General features: G+C 48.8%; 1 protein-coding gene across 1 annotated transcript in view; it reads right to left on the bottom strand.

Moving 5' to 3' along the window:
* Positions 1–15,000, bottom strand: part of bop1 (BOP1 ribosomal biogenesis factor) — a 78,292-nt gene that overhangs the window by 10,534 nt on the left and 52,758 nt on the right. Inside the window, exons 11-18 of the mRNA XM_076301882.1 lie at positions 14,210–14,214; positions 6,597–6,751; positions 6,338–6,455; positions 5,142–5,243; positions 4,279–4,491; positions 3,462–3,623; positions 2,935–3,015; positions 2,221–2,290 (exon numbers count right to left, since the gene is read on the bottom strand). Coding sequence (XP_076157997.1) covers positions 2,221–2,290; positions 2,935–3,015; positions 3,462–3,623; positions 4,279–4,491; positions 5,142–5,243; positions 6,338–6,455; positions 6,597–6,751; positions 14,210–14,214 — 906 coding nt within the window. The remainder of the gene's footprint in view (positions 1–2,220; positions 2,291–2,934; positions 3,016–3,461; positions 3,624–4,278; positions 4,492–5,141; positions 5,244–6,337; positions 6,456–6,596; positions 6,752–14,209; positions 14,215–15,000) is intronic.

Raw genomic sequence — 15,000 nt, 5'->3', positions numbered from 1 at the left:
GTTTCCAACTAGCTTTCGGCTTGTCTTTCTTTTTTAATGATTACTGGGTTTGGCTCGGGAGAGGACCAGACAGACGCAATAAGAGTCCCTGTGTAATCACGCCACTCTAGGCCGGGACACCGAGGTCCCACGGTCACCCCATTAAAACACAAGAGGAGCGATATGGAAATAATTATTTCGGAGAGAGGGTAAAGAGAAAGACAAAAGGACTCACAATAGAAAAACAAATTTGGGGAGGGGAGTGTATGTATTTGGTGGTGGTGGTTGGGGGGGGGGTGAGGGGGGCGGGGCCGTAATTCCTGGGAGGTTGTCAACTGCACATTTACTGTGGGAAAGAGCCTTTTATGACTGGTTTAATATATTTTACAGCAAGACAAAAGAGTGGCGTTGACTGTAGTGGTTTTGCATATGGCCTTTATGAAGTCCTTTGTTATGGACGGCTTAGCAGATATTGCCACCAAATTGCCGTCAACCAACCCCCCCCCCCCCCCCCCCTCTCTGGTTGTTTGTCAGGGAGTTGCCCTCCATGCAGCTGTGTGGACACAACGCACTGGGCACCACCTGTGCTCTGTGTACAGATGGCCGGAGTTGATCGCCACACCGCATTCAAATGGCCTGGGGGCAAATCCGACCACATTTTCATACTATTAAGGGATCGTTTCGCTCCTGTGGTTTTCAGGATTTGCCACAAACGCCCCACACTGTGTCAAAACAAACAAGCCAGACGAAGCTCCTGCACCTGAGAACAAAAGAACTGAAAAATTGATCACGCGTAAGTATGCATTATGCTTTATAACGCACTGTTTTTCAGTCTACTTTCCTCTTCCTCCTCTCCTTGCTCTCTCCTGTCCTGTACCTAGAGGCGATAGGTGGGGTTAAGTGATGGTGCTGATGGTTGATTTGAACACATGCCAAGTTGGATTGAAGCCTCGGAAGGGGGGGGGGGGGACTTCTACGAGACTTCTGCGAGACTTCTGCTTAATGATGTACAGATCTCACTTCCATCTTTCCATCCTTACAGATAGGCCAAGAAATCCAAGAAAGCCCTTCATATTGGCTGTTGACTGGTTTTTGTCATCTCTGGAGCCAAACTCACTGTGTGTGAGTGTGTGTTAGGGGACTGAGAGTGTGTGTGAGTATGTATGAGTGAGTGAGCGAGAGAGATATAGAGAGAGAAAGAGAGATAGAGAGAGATAGAAAGAGTGAGAGAAAGAGTGAGAAAAAGAGAAAGAAAGAGAGAAAGAGAACAGACGATGTGAACTCCCCTGACCCAAGCAACCTGAGCGAAGGCTTTCCATCTGATTTCCCCTGAGCAGCTCCCAGAGCGAGTCCCACTGCCAGAAACCATAAACCACCCCACCCCCTTCACCCCCCCCCCCCCACCCACAAATGAAAACTCTTGTCTAGGATGAGAGCAGATCGGTGGTGGTGGGAGAGAGAGAGAAGAGAGAGAAAAGATGGACAGATCATGAGTTTCCTGTGATTGATTTATCCCCTAAGCCAGGTGCCAGCCTGTATAGGAGCCTTCACTAGCCAAGCCTGCCATCAGCTTCACTTAGTCATCCAACCCCCACCATCCACCCCCACCACCCTCAAAACACTTCTCAGCCCTCGCATCAAATCCGAGTCCAATCTCTTACATCTCGCGACAGCGCTGCCTTGTCTCTCTCGCCCCGGCGATCTCTTCTTGGCGAGGGGGAGATCCTTTGGCCATGACATCATGGCGTGTGTTTGAGGGGGCTGATTTCAGCAGCCAGTTAGCTACCGCTCAAGTAATAACAGGCCAGCGCTAAAAATGAGCCACGCAGGAGAGAAGGGCTTCTGACAACACGGGCCGAGTTGTGCCAAAGGTGGGGGGGGGGGGGGGGTGGGGGTTTGTAAAGAAGAATGAGAGAGAGAAGGGGCTATGGAGAGAGAGTGTGGGAGGGAGAGAAAGAGAATGGGCTATGTAGAAAGAGAAGAAAAAGTGATAGAGTGTGATATATAGAGAGTGAGAGAGAGAGAGAGAAGAAAGACGGAATGATTTATGTGAGCAACAGTGAGACACAAAATGAAAGCATGACCAGAACAGACAGACAGACAGACCGACCGTAAAAAAAGATAGTGTATGTGTGTGTGTGTGTGTGTGAGAGAGAGAGATTGAGTGAGATAGAGACAGACCGACAGACAGAGAGAGAAAAGAGAGAAAAAAAGAGAGAGAAAAACAGGCAAAACACTGACCTGACACAAGCCACTGTCCAGTGGGGGACACGCTAATGCACCGCACAAGGCTGGTGTGACCACGGTACACCTGCAGAGAGGACACAGACAGACACTAATTAAAAGTGCACAAACACGCACACACACACACACACACAAACACACACACACACACACCAGGCAAACCCATTCACACACACAACCATCCAGACTAAGGCCCGGTCCAAAAGTGAGGGCTGGCGGGATGGTGAGGGTGACCTTGCAGCTCTTCTCCGATTTCTCTCGTTAATGCGTCGTCGCCCGTGCATCCCCGTCTGCCTGGGCCAGTGGAGAGCAGACGAGGCAGACGAGGCAGGCGTCTGGTTTAACGCCACGGCTTTTATGGAGACGTCTGTCTGAAACCGGAGAGCCGGGTGAGATGGCGGTGGCGGCGCTGCCGTCTTGAGCCGTGCTTTAGCTTTAGCGCCGTGCCACCTCTTTAACGGGAAGAGCTGTGGTCTGTGACGGCACACTCCAACCTCCAACCCCCCCACTACCCCACCCCCCAAATCTGGACCCATCTCGCTGTGAGGGCCTTGCTAAGTGCAGTTTGGCGACTCTTCTGTCCGGCCAACAGAACCCCTCATCATACACCCGCCCCCCTCTCTCCCCTCTCTGTTCTGTCCTGCGAAGGGTGAAGGGAGCAGTCAGTGGGGGTCCAGAGATCAAAGATGAGTGGTGCTGTCTGGCACTTACCAGAGACTGTGTAGTGGGGAACGGCTGCAGGTCTTTGGGTTTGGGCAGCTTGGGAATGAGGTCTTCTGGGTTGACATTCACCTGGGGAGACATAAGGGAGTATATGAGACAAACTTGCAAAGGAAAGGAGAGAGAGAGAGAGAGAGAGAGAGAGAGAGAGAGAGTTGACATGCCAATAAAGCTCTTTTAAATCTGAATTTGGATTGAGTAAGTGAAAGAGTGAGAGAGAGAGAGAGAGTAGTCATGCCAATCGATTTGAATTGAGCAAGAGAGACACAGAGAGATAGATAGAGAGTAAGAGAGAGAGAGAGAGAGAGAATGACAGAAATAAAGAAAGACATAGTCTGTGATAGGAGACAGAGTAGGACATGTGCAAAATCCAGTGACATAAGGAGCAAGGGCCAGACATGGACATCCACACAGAGAGCTAATGGAAGCCAGAAGGGGAACATGGAGAGAGACACAGCAGAGGAATCCAGGGGAAGAATTCCCTGTAACGAATCACGTGGTGACAGACATGGCTTTACCCTCATTTTGCGCTGGCGTGGGCACAGGTAGAGGTCGAGGCAGCGCTCGAAGCGCTCGTGAATGAAGCGGGAGAAGGCGGGCACAGCACGTAGGCACTCGTACTTCTGCGGCAGGAAATTCAACTTCCTGTCCTCAGCATCCTGCTGCTCCCATGCCAGCCTCTGGAGAAAGAGACAACAATAGATGAGCAATTGCGTCCCCAAAAAAATTCAACTACATTAAGGGAGACACACACACACACACACACACACACACACACACACACACACACACACACACACACACACACACACACACACACACACACACACACACACACACACACACACACACACACACACACACACACACACACACACACACACACACACACACACACACACACACACACACACACACACACACACACACACACACACACACACACACACACACACACACACACAAAGTAGACACTGTGGAAACTGAGGTATGTGCCCAGAGGGCAGTGCCATTTGGGTACCCCAACTAAAACAGTGAGGGCCTCATTTTAATTTATGAAGGGCCACGAAAAAATAAACTGACACTAATTTAATCAAATCAATGTTGTAATTTAATAACATGACCCTACATCAAGAACAAGATCCTAAGCACAAACATGGGTGGGTCAGGGCAATGCTCCTACAACTTTAGTTCATGCACAAGTCAGCACTTTGCCATTTCAATTAGGGCCTTGTATTCATTTTTTAGGTAAAACTAGATCTCTGAGATTCATACATCCATCGATCCTTTAACTGCTGATCCCACAAAAAGAAAGGAGAGGAAACAAATCAGTACCTCCTCCTCTGAGAGCAGGTACTCGGGCGGAGGGTTGTAGGACTCCTCGTGCCCAGGCAGCCTCATCTTGGGCGCAGGTACGTGCATCTTGTGGCGCCCCAGGATGGCATTGGGGTCCTCCTTGGCCCACAGGTCGTAGTACTGCGGTGTGGAATCCTTGGGCTTGCGCGGCTTGATCCAGCCCATCTTGATGGCGTGGACCATCTTGCTCACCTGTTTGGGGAGGAGAACATCGTACATGGTAAAAAAAAAAGACATGGATCAAATCACCTGCAACTCAAGGGAGGGTGGGAGGTCGACTACGCTGAGCATGTTTCAGGGGAAACATGCAAGAATGCGGCAGCATAGCGAAGGTGGACGCCCGGCACATATGAGTAATTTTTAAGATGCCGTCGCTCCGCAGAGAATGGATCAATTACACACGAACACCACGCTGACTGAGGCAAAGCAGACCTCGACGGGTGCGTTTGCCGTCGGGTTCCGTGCACACCGCCGAATCCAAGCCTGCGGTGTTGTACGTGTTTTATTCGCGCGAAAGGAGGTTTTGGGGGGTCTAATTTCTTTAAGCTTCCAATTTTCTGAGCCCCATTACAGCAGAATTTCAACACCACTTCCACTTTAAAAACTATGTGGGAATCATTACACCTAATGCTGCACATGTGGGAGTAGTTACTGGCCAAAAGGCTCGAAACATGAACATTTTTATTTCACCCTGGCTATATTTAAAGTAAATAAAACTATAGGTTTCCAGTGTAAAACCTAATATGTGACAAAGCCTCCTTAGAGAGAGAGAGAAAAGGCAAAGAAAAGAGGGTGAGTGAAAGGTAGAAATGCTGGTCAAGGAGCAAGAAAACGGGACTCACTTTTTCTTTGTCGAGCAGAGAGGGGATGAAACTGCGCTTGTCCATCGGCCTGTTGGTCACTGGGTGAATCATGACCTCATTGGTGAAAAAGTCCACGGAAGGCTGCGAATGAGTAAATGAATGAAAGAAAGAGAGAGAGAGAGAGAGAGAGAGAGAGAGAGAGAGAGAGAGGGTGGGAGAGAGGGTGGGAGAGAAAGAGACAGAGAGAGAGAGTGAGACTTTCTAGGGGAGCATAGAAAAACACATTCACTACTAATATTGTTATAGAAAGACTCAAACCATATGGCAAATAAGAACATCTGGGCAAATAATCCTGAAAAATTACAGACACAACATAAAACTCAAGAACATGCCACTAGGGACACGAGTCTCTACAAACAGGTGGCTTCGAGTACCACGTCCATCTTTTTTTTTTTTTTTTTTTTTAATTCTGTCATCCACCATGTTTATCATTCCAAAACAAAATGATCAGATACAGATCTATGCAAACTGACTCATGATTCTGTCTTTATGAACTTCAGTGGTAATCATGAACTATGTTGTCTACACACCAAACTGCAATGACAGCACTGCAGAAATTTGGACCGACTGTTTCAGCTAAACACTAGCCACACTATGCTAGCTCCTTCCCTTTTCCTACAGTCCCTATTTACCAACAAAAAGCTCTGAAAAAAAGTATTCCAACAACTTTTTTTTAAAAGTCGACTAGCAATTAACACCAGATTTTCACAGCTGGCCTATTGTGGCACTTACTGTATGGCCATTAACTGAAACCTCTAAAGCTAATCTGGCTAGCACTTGCTTCTCAGGCAGGACTTCCATGTTTTTCCCCCCAGTCACACAAGGCTAATTGCAGGGACGTTAACTCCGGGTGCCTTCGCCTCATTTGTCAGCGGTGGGAGCAGACTGGGTTTGGGTTCTGCGGGTGCCTCGTGGAGAGGATAATGACCCAACTGAGGTTTGTTTTCTCCTGCTCTATGCTAGGTCCATTATCGAGGAGCTCATTTATATACACACATGTTAAAAAAAAACAAAAAAAAACAAGTGTTTCTGTTTTTTTTTTGTCTTTTTACACAGTAGTTAGAGGTAGACCGCAAAGTGAGGATTACATTCTTTTGGTCACGCTCATCTGTGATGAGGTTTTGCTGTTGTTCGTTGCTGCAGTGTTTGTTTGTGTGTTTTGCTAAGTCTCTCACCTCATACTCATTGAAGTTAACATCGCCAAACTGTCCCCTCTGAAGACGATGCACCAGGTCAACCTGCTCATCTGAGAGACGAATATCTGTGCCCGTTGTCTTGTCATGTACAGTACGCCTGTAAAAATGTAAAGCAAGAGACATGATTAAATAAAGTGGGGGAAAAAATGTCCTGAAGAAACTCTGTAGGACATACTGTCTTCATCGGTCATGACTAGCATTACTCGTAAGAGTAGTGACGCTATTTCATTTTCCCTACCAGTAATCAGGATTCTCCATCTTGTCCAGAAACTCATCCAGCTCATCCTTGTTCCGGATGGGCTTGAAGATCTTCTTGCCATCCAGGTCATAGCCAATGTGCGGATAGTCCTTGTACCACTCCATGGGGATGTTGCCAACAGTGTTGCGGATATCCTGTAGAGTACGGAGACATGAGAGACATTAAGGACTTGGCTTATGCCTCAAGTCTTAAGGTTCTACTTACAGTACTGTAGAAGCAGGGGCCTACTGAAAAATTAAGGTAGTTGGGTAGTTTGTGAGAATGCTGTGATAATATCCACTTGCAAGACTAAGATTTCTCACATTCAGAATCAGAGTGCAATTTGTACAACAAAGAATACAAAGGCGCTAATTAAACCCAATAGAAACCTATGCATTCTTCACAATGCAAGAACAGAATGTAGTAAATCTTTTAGAGTACTGTTTATTTACAAATGAAATCCTCGGACTTGGTGTTTTATAACTCAAGTGGTAGTTTGATGCTAGACTCTTTCCATGTGTTAGGCATAGGCACACACACTAAAATACAGAGTGGCACACACAGACACACACACTGTCTCTCACTCACAAACTGAATTGTAGGCACGCACACACACACACACACACACACACACACGCACACACACACGCACACACACACGCACGCACACACACACACACGCACAGGCCGGTGGTCCTCATTTCCGTGAGATGTTTTGTCTGAGCCACAGCGTGCTCTCACACTCATCATCCTCCACTTCTCCTCCTTCCCCTCTCCGATGTGCTCGTGCCTCTGCATGGATTAGGGGCCCGCAGCCCTCCCCGACTACACAGGTGCACCCTGGGTGAGAAACCCGCAGCGGTGCTTAAAAAGGGAAAGTGGGAGGACGGGGAGGGAGGGAGAGTGGAGTGGGCAAACAACTTTACTCTGCCTTAGCCTGCGGCCATTTCACTCAAGAGTCTGTCGCTACACTGCGCTGTGATACCATTGTACAGCCACAGCAGCTATTAAAACAAACGGATACAGCGCTCGAAAATAGAGATTTCTTTGTCTGAGAAACAAGGCAGAGACATACACACATAAACCCTCTCTCACTCACCCACCCACACTCACACACGCACAGACAAAGACACACACACCTACTCTAACACACACGTACTAAGACAGCTGAAAGTTCTCAGAGGTTGTGGTGTTGCTCTTTAAAGTGGGAGCCTGCACCTGTGAGTGATTTCAATAAAAACACCCCTACCATATCCAATTAGGAAAGAGTGGGCAGCCCAGTCACGCTTTTTCTCACAGCTCCGGCCAGCTGGAGGAACCCCTCCCTCTGGGCTGCCGTCTTCAAAGCCTTCCCCCCATTTGCAACGTGCCGGGCGATAGGCTACCGGCTCGGGCCCTTGTTGTTTTCCTTCTTGGCTGTCTGGAAGGCCATTGGTCGGAGAAGCCACAGCAGGTCGTATGATTGGCCGCTTCTTAATTAGGCTTTCGAAATGCTCCACCATGTTGCTTGGCGTAATTCTGTGATGTAATGTCTCGAGCGACAGAATAGGGTGCTACGTCTTCTGAAGGGGAATCAAAACCTTTTTTTTGGCTCACAGGGCATCCGCTGAGGGGTTAGCCCACTCTGGTCGTCTCGAAGTAGATTTTTAAAAAGGAAAAACACCAAAGTACAGGGCCTAATGTGATATTTCCTGAAACAAAATCCACTCTACAACTGAGGAAAGGAAGGATAAAAAGACAGACATACAGATGTTTGGGTGACCTTTTGAAAGGTTACCATAACAACATCTTCTGAGAAGAGTGTGGCAAATCCCCTTTAACATATACCATCATTAATCTTCTGAAGATAATATAAATAGTACACTACATTACACACTTCTGTGTAGGCAACGCAATGCAGTAGTATAGTACTTGGTAGTACATACCAAGTGTGTAACTGTCATACATCAAACAATATTTAGTCTAGGCTGTATTAGGCCGAGTTGGGAGTTAGGCTGCAGATGATGACACCCACCTGCCAGTGACCCAGCGAGGCACGTTAGACCTCGGGACATGACAGACTGCCTGCCTGCCTCCCAGGGTGGGTCGGGTCTGTGTGGGATAGACCCCCCCGCCATCCTGACCAGAGACAAATGTTACTTTTCACCAGCTCCAGGAGTCACATCGACTTCTGGGCACGGAGTCTTGCCGGCGTTTTGCTTGGGCTCGGGTTACACCTCTGAAAAGGCGCCTGTGCACCCCCCCCCCCCCCCGACTTCTCCTCCTACGGCTCAAAGGGAGTCTTCTAAGAAGACTGAATGCCGCTTGTCGAACAGGGAAATTTGAGAAAAGATACCATATATGCAAGATGTATATACATTTCAGCGTTTATGATTCTTTCTCTCTTTTTTTGCCTGTCTCCGCTTTCAAATTGCTCATAGAACGTACCGGCGTCGGTGGCTCGGCTCCATCAGTGCCTTCATTACCTGGCAACGGCCATAAATCCATAAGACAGACGAGGACAGCCTAGCTGGACTCTGCCAGGGAACGTCTCGTCGGGAGCGGGACGGTGTTTGACAGCTGAGAAAGTGCAGCCTCGAGGCTCAGACAAAAGATGGTCTATATCACAAATCTCAATTTGGGTCTGAAAAGTAGCAGCCTGTAAAAGCATATTAAATGGAGCATACAGAGAATCAAGAGAAGAAAGTCAGCTTGGGGAGGAAAAGAAAATGTCCTGAAGGACTTTCCCGGTTGAAGGAGGGGAATGGGGGGGAGGGAGAGGTGGCAGTGAGGAAGGAGACGTTTCCCGCTGCCAGAGCATGACACATGAAGGAGGCCAGTGGTGTGGGTGGTGGACAGGGGACTTGCCAGAGGTGTCGTCTGTGACTTGTGGTGTCCCTCTCTGTCCCAGCTGGACAGTCTGTCTGGGGAGGGGGGGAGCAGCGGGGACACGTAAGGAGGTGGAAGGAGGGAGAGAAGAGGAAGAGGAGGAGGAGGGTAGGAAGAAAGAGAGAAAGAAAGAAAGAAAGAAAGAAAGAAAGAAAGAAAGAAAGAGAGGAAAAGAGGGAGGGAGGGAGAGAGAGGATCGGTGCAGGGGAGACATGCACACGCAGATCCGTGCACCTGCTTTCAATTCCGCAGCTAAACAGAGACTTTATTAAGTGTCAGTCAGGCAGCTGCAGTCAGGCCGGGGCAAAGAGATGTGGAGGGAGAAATGTGCCATTAAGGACTGGACTGGACAGCGGGGGGGGCGAGAGAGAGACAGAGAGAAGAGAGGGAGAAAATAAGAGAGAGAGTGAGAGCCCCATGATGTCTGCTCTTCAGCACACAAGTTGTTATCAGCCTGCTGTGTCTGCTGAGGCTGTCGTCTGCCGTCTGAGCTGATAGGGTGTGATGAACTGAACAGTGACTCGGATGACGCTCTAACTAAAGCCAGCAGCCACGGGCTGTAGGAGGCCAAGAATGAAAACAGCCTAGCTGGTAGTCTGGACAGAAGGGGAAGATGGCTGCGGGTGGTGGTGGTGGTGGTGGTGGAGTGATGGCAGCGGCACTGAGTGGGAAGTGACCAACCAGAGGTGCGGCTTTACGACCACTATTCTACTGGGATGCTTTCTGCATGAAAACAAGTCCCTTTACAGGGCGACATCAAACAACAGCAGGGCAGCCTGCGGACGAGCACCCCCTTGTTCCCACAGACCTCTGGGGACGGCGCAGCCTGACCCCCCACACATTCTCACCAGGGGCTTCCCAATAAAGAGGGGCCAGCAAGGGCTGCAGGGAAGTGGCAAAAGGGCCACCGGGGGAGCAAGAGAGAGGCCCCCAAATTACAGGGAACATCAGCTCTCTCCCTCTCCCACCCACAGCAGACACTACATCCAATCAGTCACCAAGCCCTCAGCAGCCTTCCCAAAACCAATAAATATAGATTAGAAAGGACAGACACATTGCTTGGGGAGGATTAGAAGGTGAATATTTAAAAGCTGCTGTTAGGCCGTAGTCGTTAACCCCCCGCCCCCGACAATAGTTTGGACAGGCAGTTATCATATAATAATGTGGAATAAAAGAAATTTAAAGAAAAAATAGAGGGAAAAAAAAACACACTGTAATTAGGTTGAGGGAGCGTGTCAGGCGGCCAAGCCCAGAGGGAAACGAGGGCTCGAGGGCCCGAGGCCAGAGTTCATGGAGGCGGAACCCGTCTGGTCTTGCCGGGGTATTATTGGCGTGGAGTGGCGCTGGCACGTCAGTGGTGCGGTGGCACTACAATGGCAGGTCCATCCATCAAAACAGCTGCCGAGCCCTCAGAAAACCCCCAAGCCAAACAAACACAGAGAGCGGTGGAGCGACGTAGAGAAAGAAAAAAAGGAGAGAGAGGGAGGGAGAGAGGGAAAAGAAAAATCAGTAGGAACCACAGCGTGAATGCCGGTCTGCCCGGCGCTCTGTAGCATTTTGGGCAGCGAAGCAGCAGGAGGAGGAGGAGGAGGAGGGCAGGGATTAAAAAGGATGGTGCTGCTGTCAAGAGCAGCTGCGGCGGCGGCGGGCGAAAAGGAAAACCCTCGGCGAGGTCCTGCCTCCTCGCTCGCGCCGTCGGGAGCGTGGCTCACATTTTCCGCTCCTCTGCACCGCTGACCTCTTCCCTAGGAGCGCCCGGATTCCTTGGCTCCGGGAATATCGGGAGGATTGCAGCATGGAATTTCTGCAGTGAGCGTGACTTCATCCCTTTCGGTCACAAATAATATCAAAAAAGACAAATAGGAAAAAGTGTATGTAAACACGGGGAGAAATCTCAGCGCACACACACATCATCTACCCCTCAGGTGAGCCCCTCAGATGATGAAGCAAGTGTGAGGAAATGCGCCAAGAGGGGATTCAGGAGACACTGTGGTAAATGCTGATGTCAATCCTAGCCATGCTGAATTTGATTATGGGATGGAAGCCAGCACTATGCTCAGCAGGAAGACACTTGGTATGTCCAATGCTCAGACACAAAGAGAGAGAGAGTGAAGGACAGAGAGAAGAGGGGGAGAAAGAGAGAGACAGAGAGAGGGGGAGACAGACAGTCAGTCTTAGAGGCTAAGGGGTGACGGACGCAACCTGACAGAGGAATTTCTCCTAATCAAGCGAGCCCATAACCCAAGGTGTTTGGAGACGTGAGGCTAACTGGAGCCATCTCAAATCCACGGGTGTTGTGTTCCATTTGAGAAAATATTGCACACGGACATCTGCACACCATTTGCTTCTGTTTTCATCCCAAGAAATACATGGCAACTGATGTGGTAAATACATAATAAGGAGGTGATATTCAAGAGAGGCTACTTCTGAAAAATTGATAGTACCATTTATGCAGTACTCTCAAAAAAGAAACACAAAAGTCCAGCAAGAAAAGCTAGAAAAACACATTAGGAGGGAGAGATGTCTAGACGATAAACACAAGCACATTTGGTTTGTATCTGACATGACAACTTAATGAGGCATTGCCATTTTCCAGTGGGGTACAACACAATTCTTGGAGATGAATTTGTGATTTAGATGAACACTATTGGAGTCTCTACCATTTCTTTGCATTCCTGACAGGACCCCAGGGTTTTCTTCCCTTAGTCTGTCAGACAAGAGTTACATCACCATTGTACCCATCATTCCCCATGAGAGCAAGAGAGGGAGAGTGAGCCAACAAAAGAGAGAGAGAAAAAAAAAATCTCCATATTGCTCACGAGCACTTATTTAAATGCCGGACTATAACCTGAGTCTGTCTAGACGGAGGGAATAGTAGACTGCCTCATTGCTACCAAATGCATCAAAGTGTTCAAATGAGGGTTCAAACGCCTGCTTTCCATTGGACTGGTCCAAGCCACAGTGAAGAGACAAAAACCAACATGAACGCAGCTTCCACAGAGTAAACAGAATAATGACGTACACCACTGTGTACTTTTTTTAATGGGCAGCCTCGGATTAAGAGTGTTCCAGTAAGTTTATGCTCCTTTAAAAAAGAAGAAGTGCCATATTAGGTGGCAATGACTTTAAGAGGGAGCAAGTCAATGAGGTTTCTACCTCTTAAGACTTTTTCTTAGCCACATGTTTGTAATTTAGGCATGACACTGTCCGATTCCTTTGGGTCCCGGAGCTGGGCTTGCTCAATATTGTGAAGCAGCGCTTCAGTGATTCAACCTTCAGACAATGACTCAGTCTGACTAGAACATCAAGGACAGTGAGGTCGTTGACTGTACTAATCAGCCTTTGCCGAGAGATGCTTGTCTACAGTGACTTAGATCAGGCAATCAAACCACCATTAAGAGGCCTAGGACGTCTCCTCTTCTCTTCTGCTTTCCTTCTCTCGCTCGTCTCTTTTCACCTCTTTTCAAACACCCCTCCTTTACCGCCCCCCTGCCAATGTTCAGTCACTCGGGAGCACTACCGTGGAAGTTGATTTTGGACCAGAAGCCACATGCCTGGAAGTGTAGCATTCCCAGCTTGGTGGCTGAATCCTGGAAGTGGAAACGAGACACACACACACACACACACACACACACACAAAGACTTCTCGAAAATAGTTTTCCTGAAAACATCCAGAGCGCTGCACTGGCTACAAGAAGACTGGCAGACAATTTTAGACGGCATAGTCATGTCCTGGCCCTCTTTTACTTCAGTGTACAGCCGACTCATTGCCCATTTAGTCAATTACCCTGGGGGCATGCCCAGTTCCCTTAAAAAAAAGAACAGTTCCTACAGTTAACTGGGCAAGCATGTGGTACAGACACCACTTGTTGTTCCTTCAAAGACTTTGTCGTAATGACCAGGATGTCCCAAAGGGAGTGAAGGAATGGAAGGTTGGACGGAGGCTGCAAGTAAGGGAGTTTGGTGAGGAGTGTGAAGCGGAATAGGCACATCTTCACTCATTTACACTTCTCTACTTCCTCCTATGAGGAGAGCTTTTCCACAGCAGGTATACTCATAACGGACCCTACATGGCCAAACCTCCGCGGACCGAGGCTCTGTCTTCAAAGACACACACTGAGGACATAAACACGTTACGTCTGAACATCCTGTTCCGTTCTGATGCAACAGGTTGAAATGACATATGTATGGTATACCGATGGGGAGAAACCTACCGCACATCTGTGTCATTTACTAACAGAACAATCATTAGTCATTTGCTCTAAGAGGACAGTCGGTACACATTTCAGGCCGCATGGAGCCACAGGACACCCAACATCACACAAGTATGATTGATGCACTGAGAGCTTAGCTTTCCTATGACACTTTGTCAAAGTAAGTTGGCACAGCGCATTAACACGTCTGGCGAGCCAGGGGAAAGGGGGGGGGGGGGGGGGCTTTATGAGAAGCAGAAGCATCAGGAGCGGGCGCCTGATAATGCCTTAAACAGCTGGGGGGGGGGGGGGGGGGGGGGGGGTGGTGGGGGAGGGGGGGAATGAGGGCTTGCGGATGTGGCATTTTGTCTGCAGGTTTTGTGGTCCAAGTCCCTGGTCCCGGCACAAGCACAGGGGTCTATTAGCAGAGTGTGTTTGATATTTTAGACGTTTATGGATATGTCTGCTTGGCCCTGGAGATCGCCGCGATGTGGGAAGACAGAAGGAAGAAAAGGGGCGCTGTAATGGCAGTATCGAAGGGTTTAGCATTACCACACCTGTGTACACGACACAGACTGGGGGAGCACATCTGTTTGTGTGGCCATATCTCAGAAGCGAAGGCTGGGGAGATCCCTCGGGAAACAGGACCGCCTTCACCTGCCCATTACTGTTACTGTGGATCAGAGTGACCACCAGATCCAGTCGACAGATGGCAATACAAAATAAATCTGGCACAGGGAGGGAACCAGACAGCGGTGTTCAAATGTGGCCAAGGGAGGGATATACATGACCGAGACTTCAAAAGCGCACCAGTTGTGTAAAGGTCTTAAAACTGAGGGGCTTGTTAGGCTCTTTTGTTAACAGCTGGGGAGGGGAAGCTCAGCTGGTCTGTGGGGCTGAGCGAGCTCTCCCTGGGAGCTCCCCTCCTGACCCCCCGAGCGCTGATAACAGTAAACTCATCCGGGTCGGCATGCATCCCCAGTGGACCTGATCGCACATCATGAAACGCTTGGGGCTTGAAACGAGCAAATGGAAAACCACCACATTTCTGCTCATTTTCTTTTCCATGACTGAAACACAACTTTTAAAATTTTTATTGGTAGGAGTACTTTTTTTTTACGCCGCTGTTTAAATTGTCACAAACGTCCCCCTTTTTAAAAAGCGGCCAGTAAAAGAGGGACATGATTGGATGACTTCATCATCTTCCGGCCACCCGGTTCCTTTTGTTGGGTGCTGACGTTTCACTGAACCATGACAATTGGCTCATAACAAACAGAACCGAGCAGGATCCTAGAACGTGTCGGACCCTAATCAACGTCTAGACATATTCAGAGTGTCCCAGT

Source organism: Alosa pseudoharengus, unplaced genomic scaffold (genome assembly GCF_046254945.1).
Source record: "Alosa pseudoharengus isolate Yale_2024_CS ecotype anadromous, Long Island Sound unplaced genomic scaffold, YU_APseudo_1.1 YU_APseudo_1.1_scf_23, whole genome shotgun sequence".
NCBI classification, from domain to species: domain Eukaryota; kingdom Metazoa; phylum Chordata; class Actinopteri; order Clupeiformes; family Clupeidae; genus Alosa; species Alosa pseudoharengus.
The sequence above is the reverse complement of the archived record's forward strand: the minus strand, read 5'-3'. Positions and strand labels throughout refer to the sequence as shown.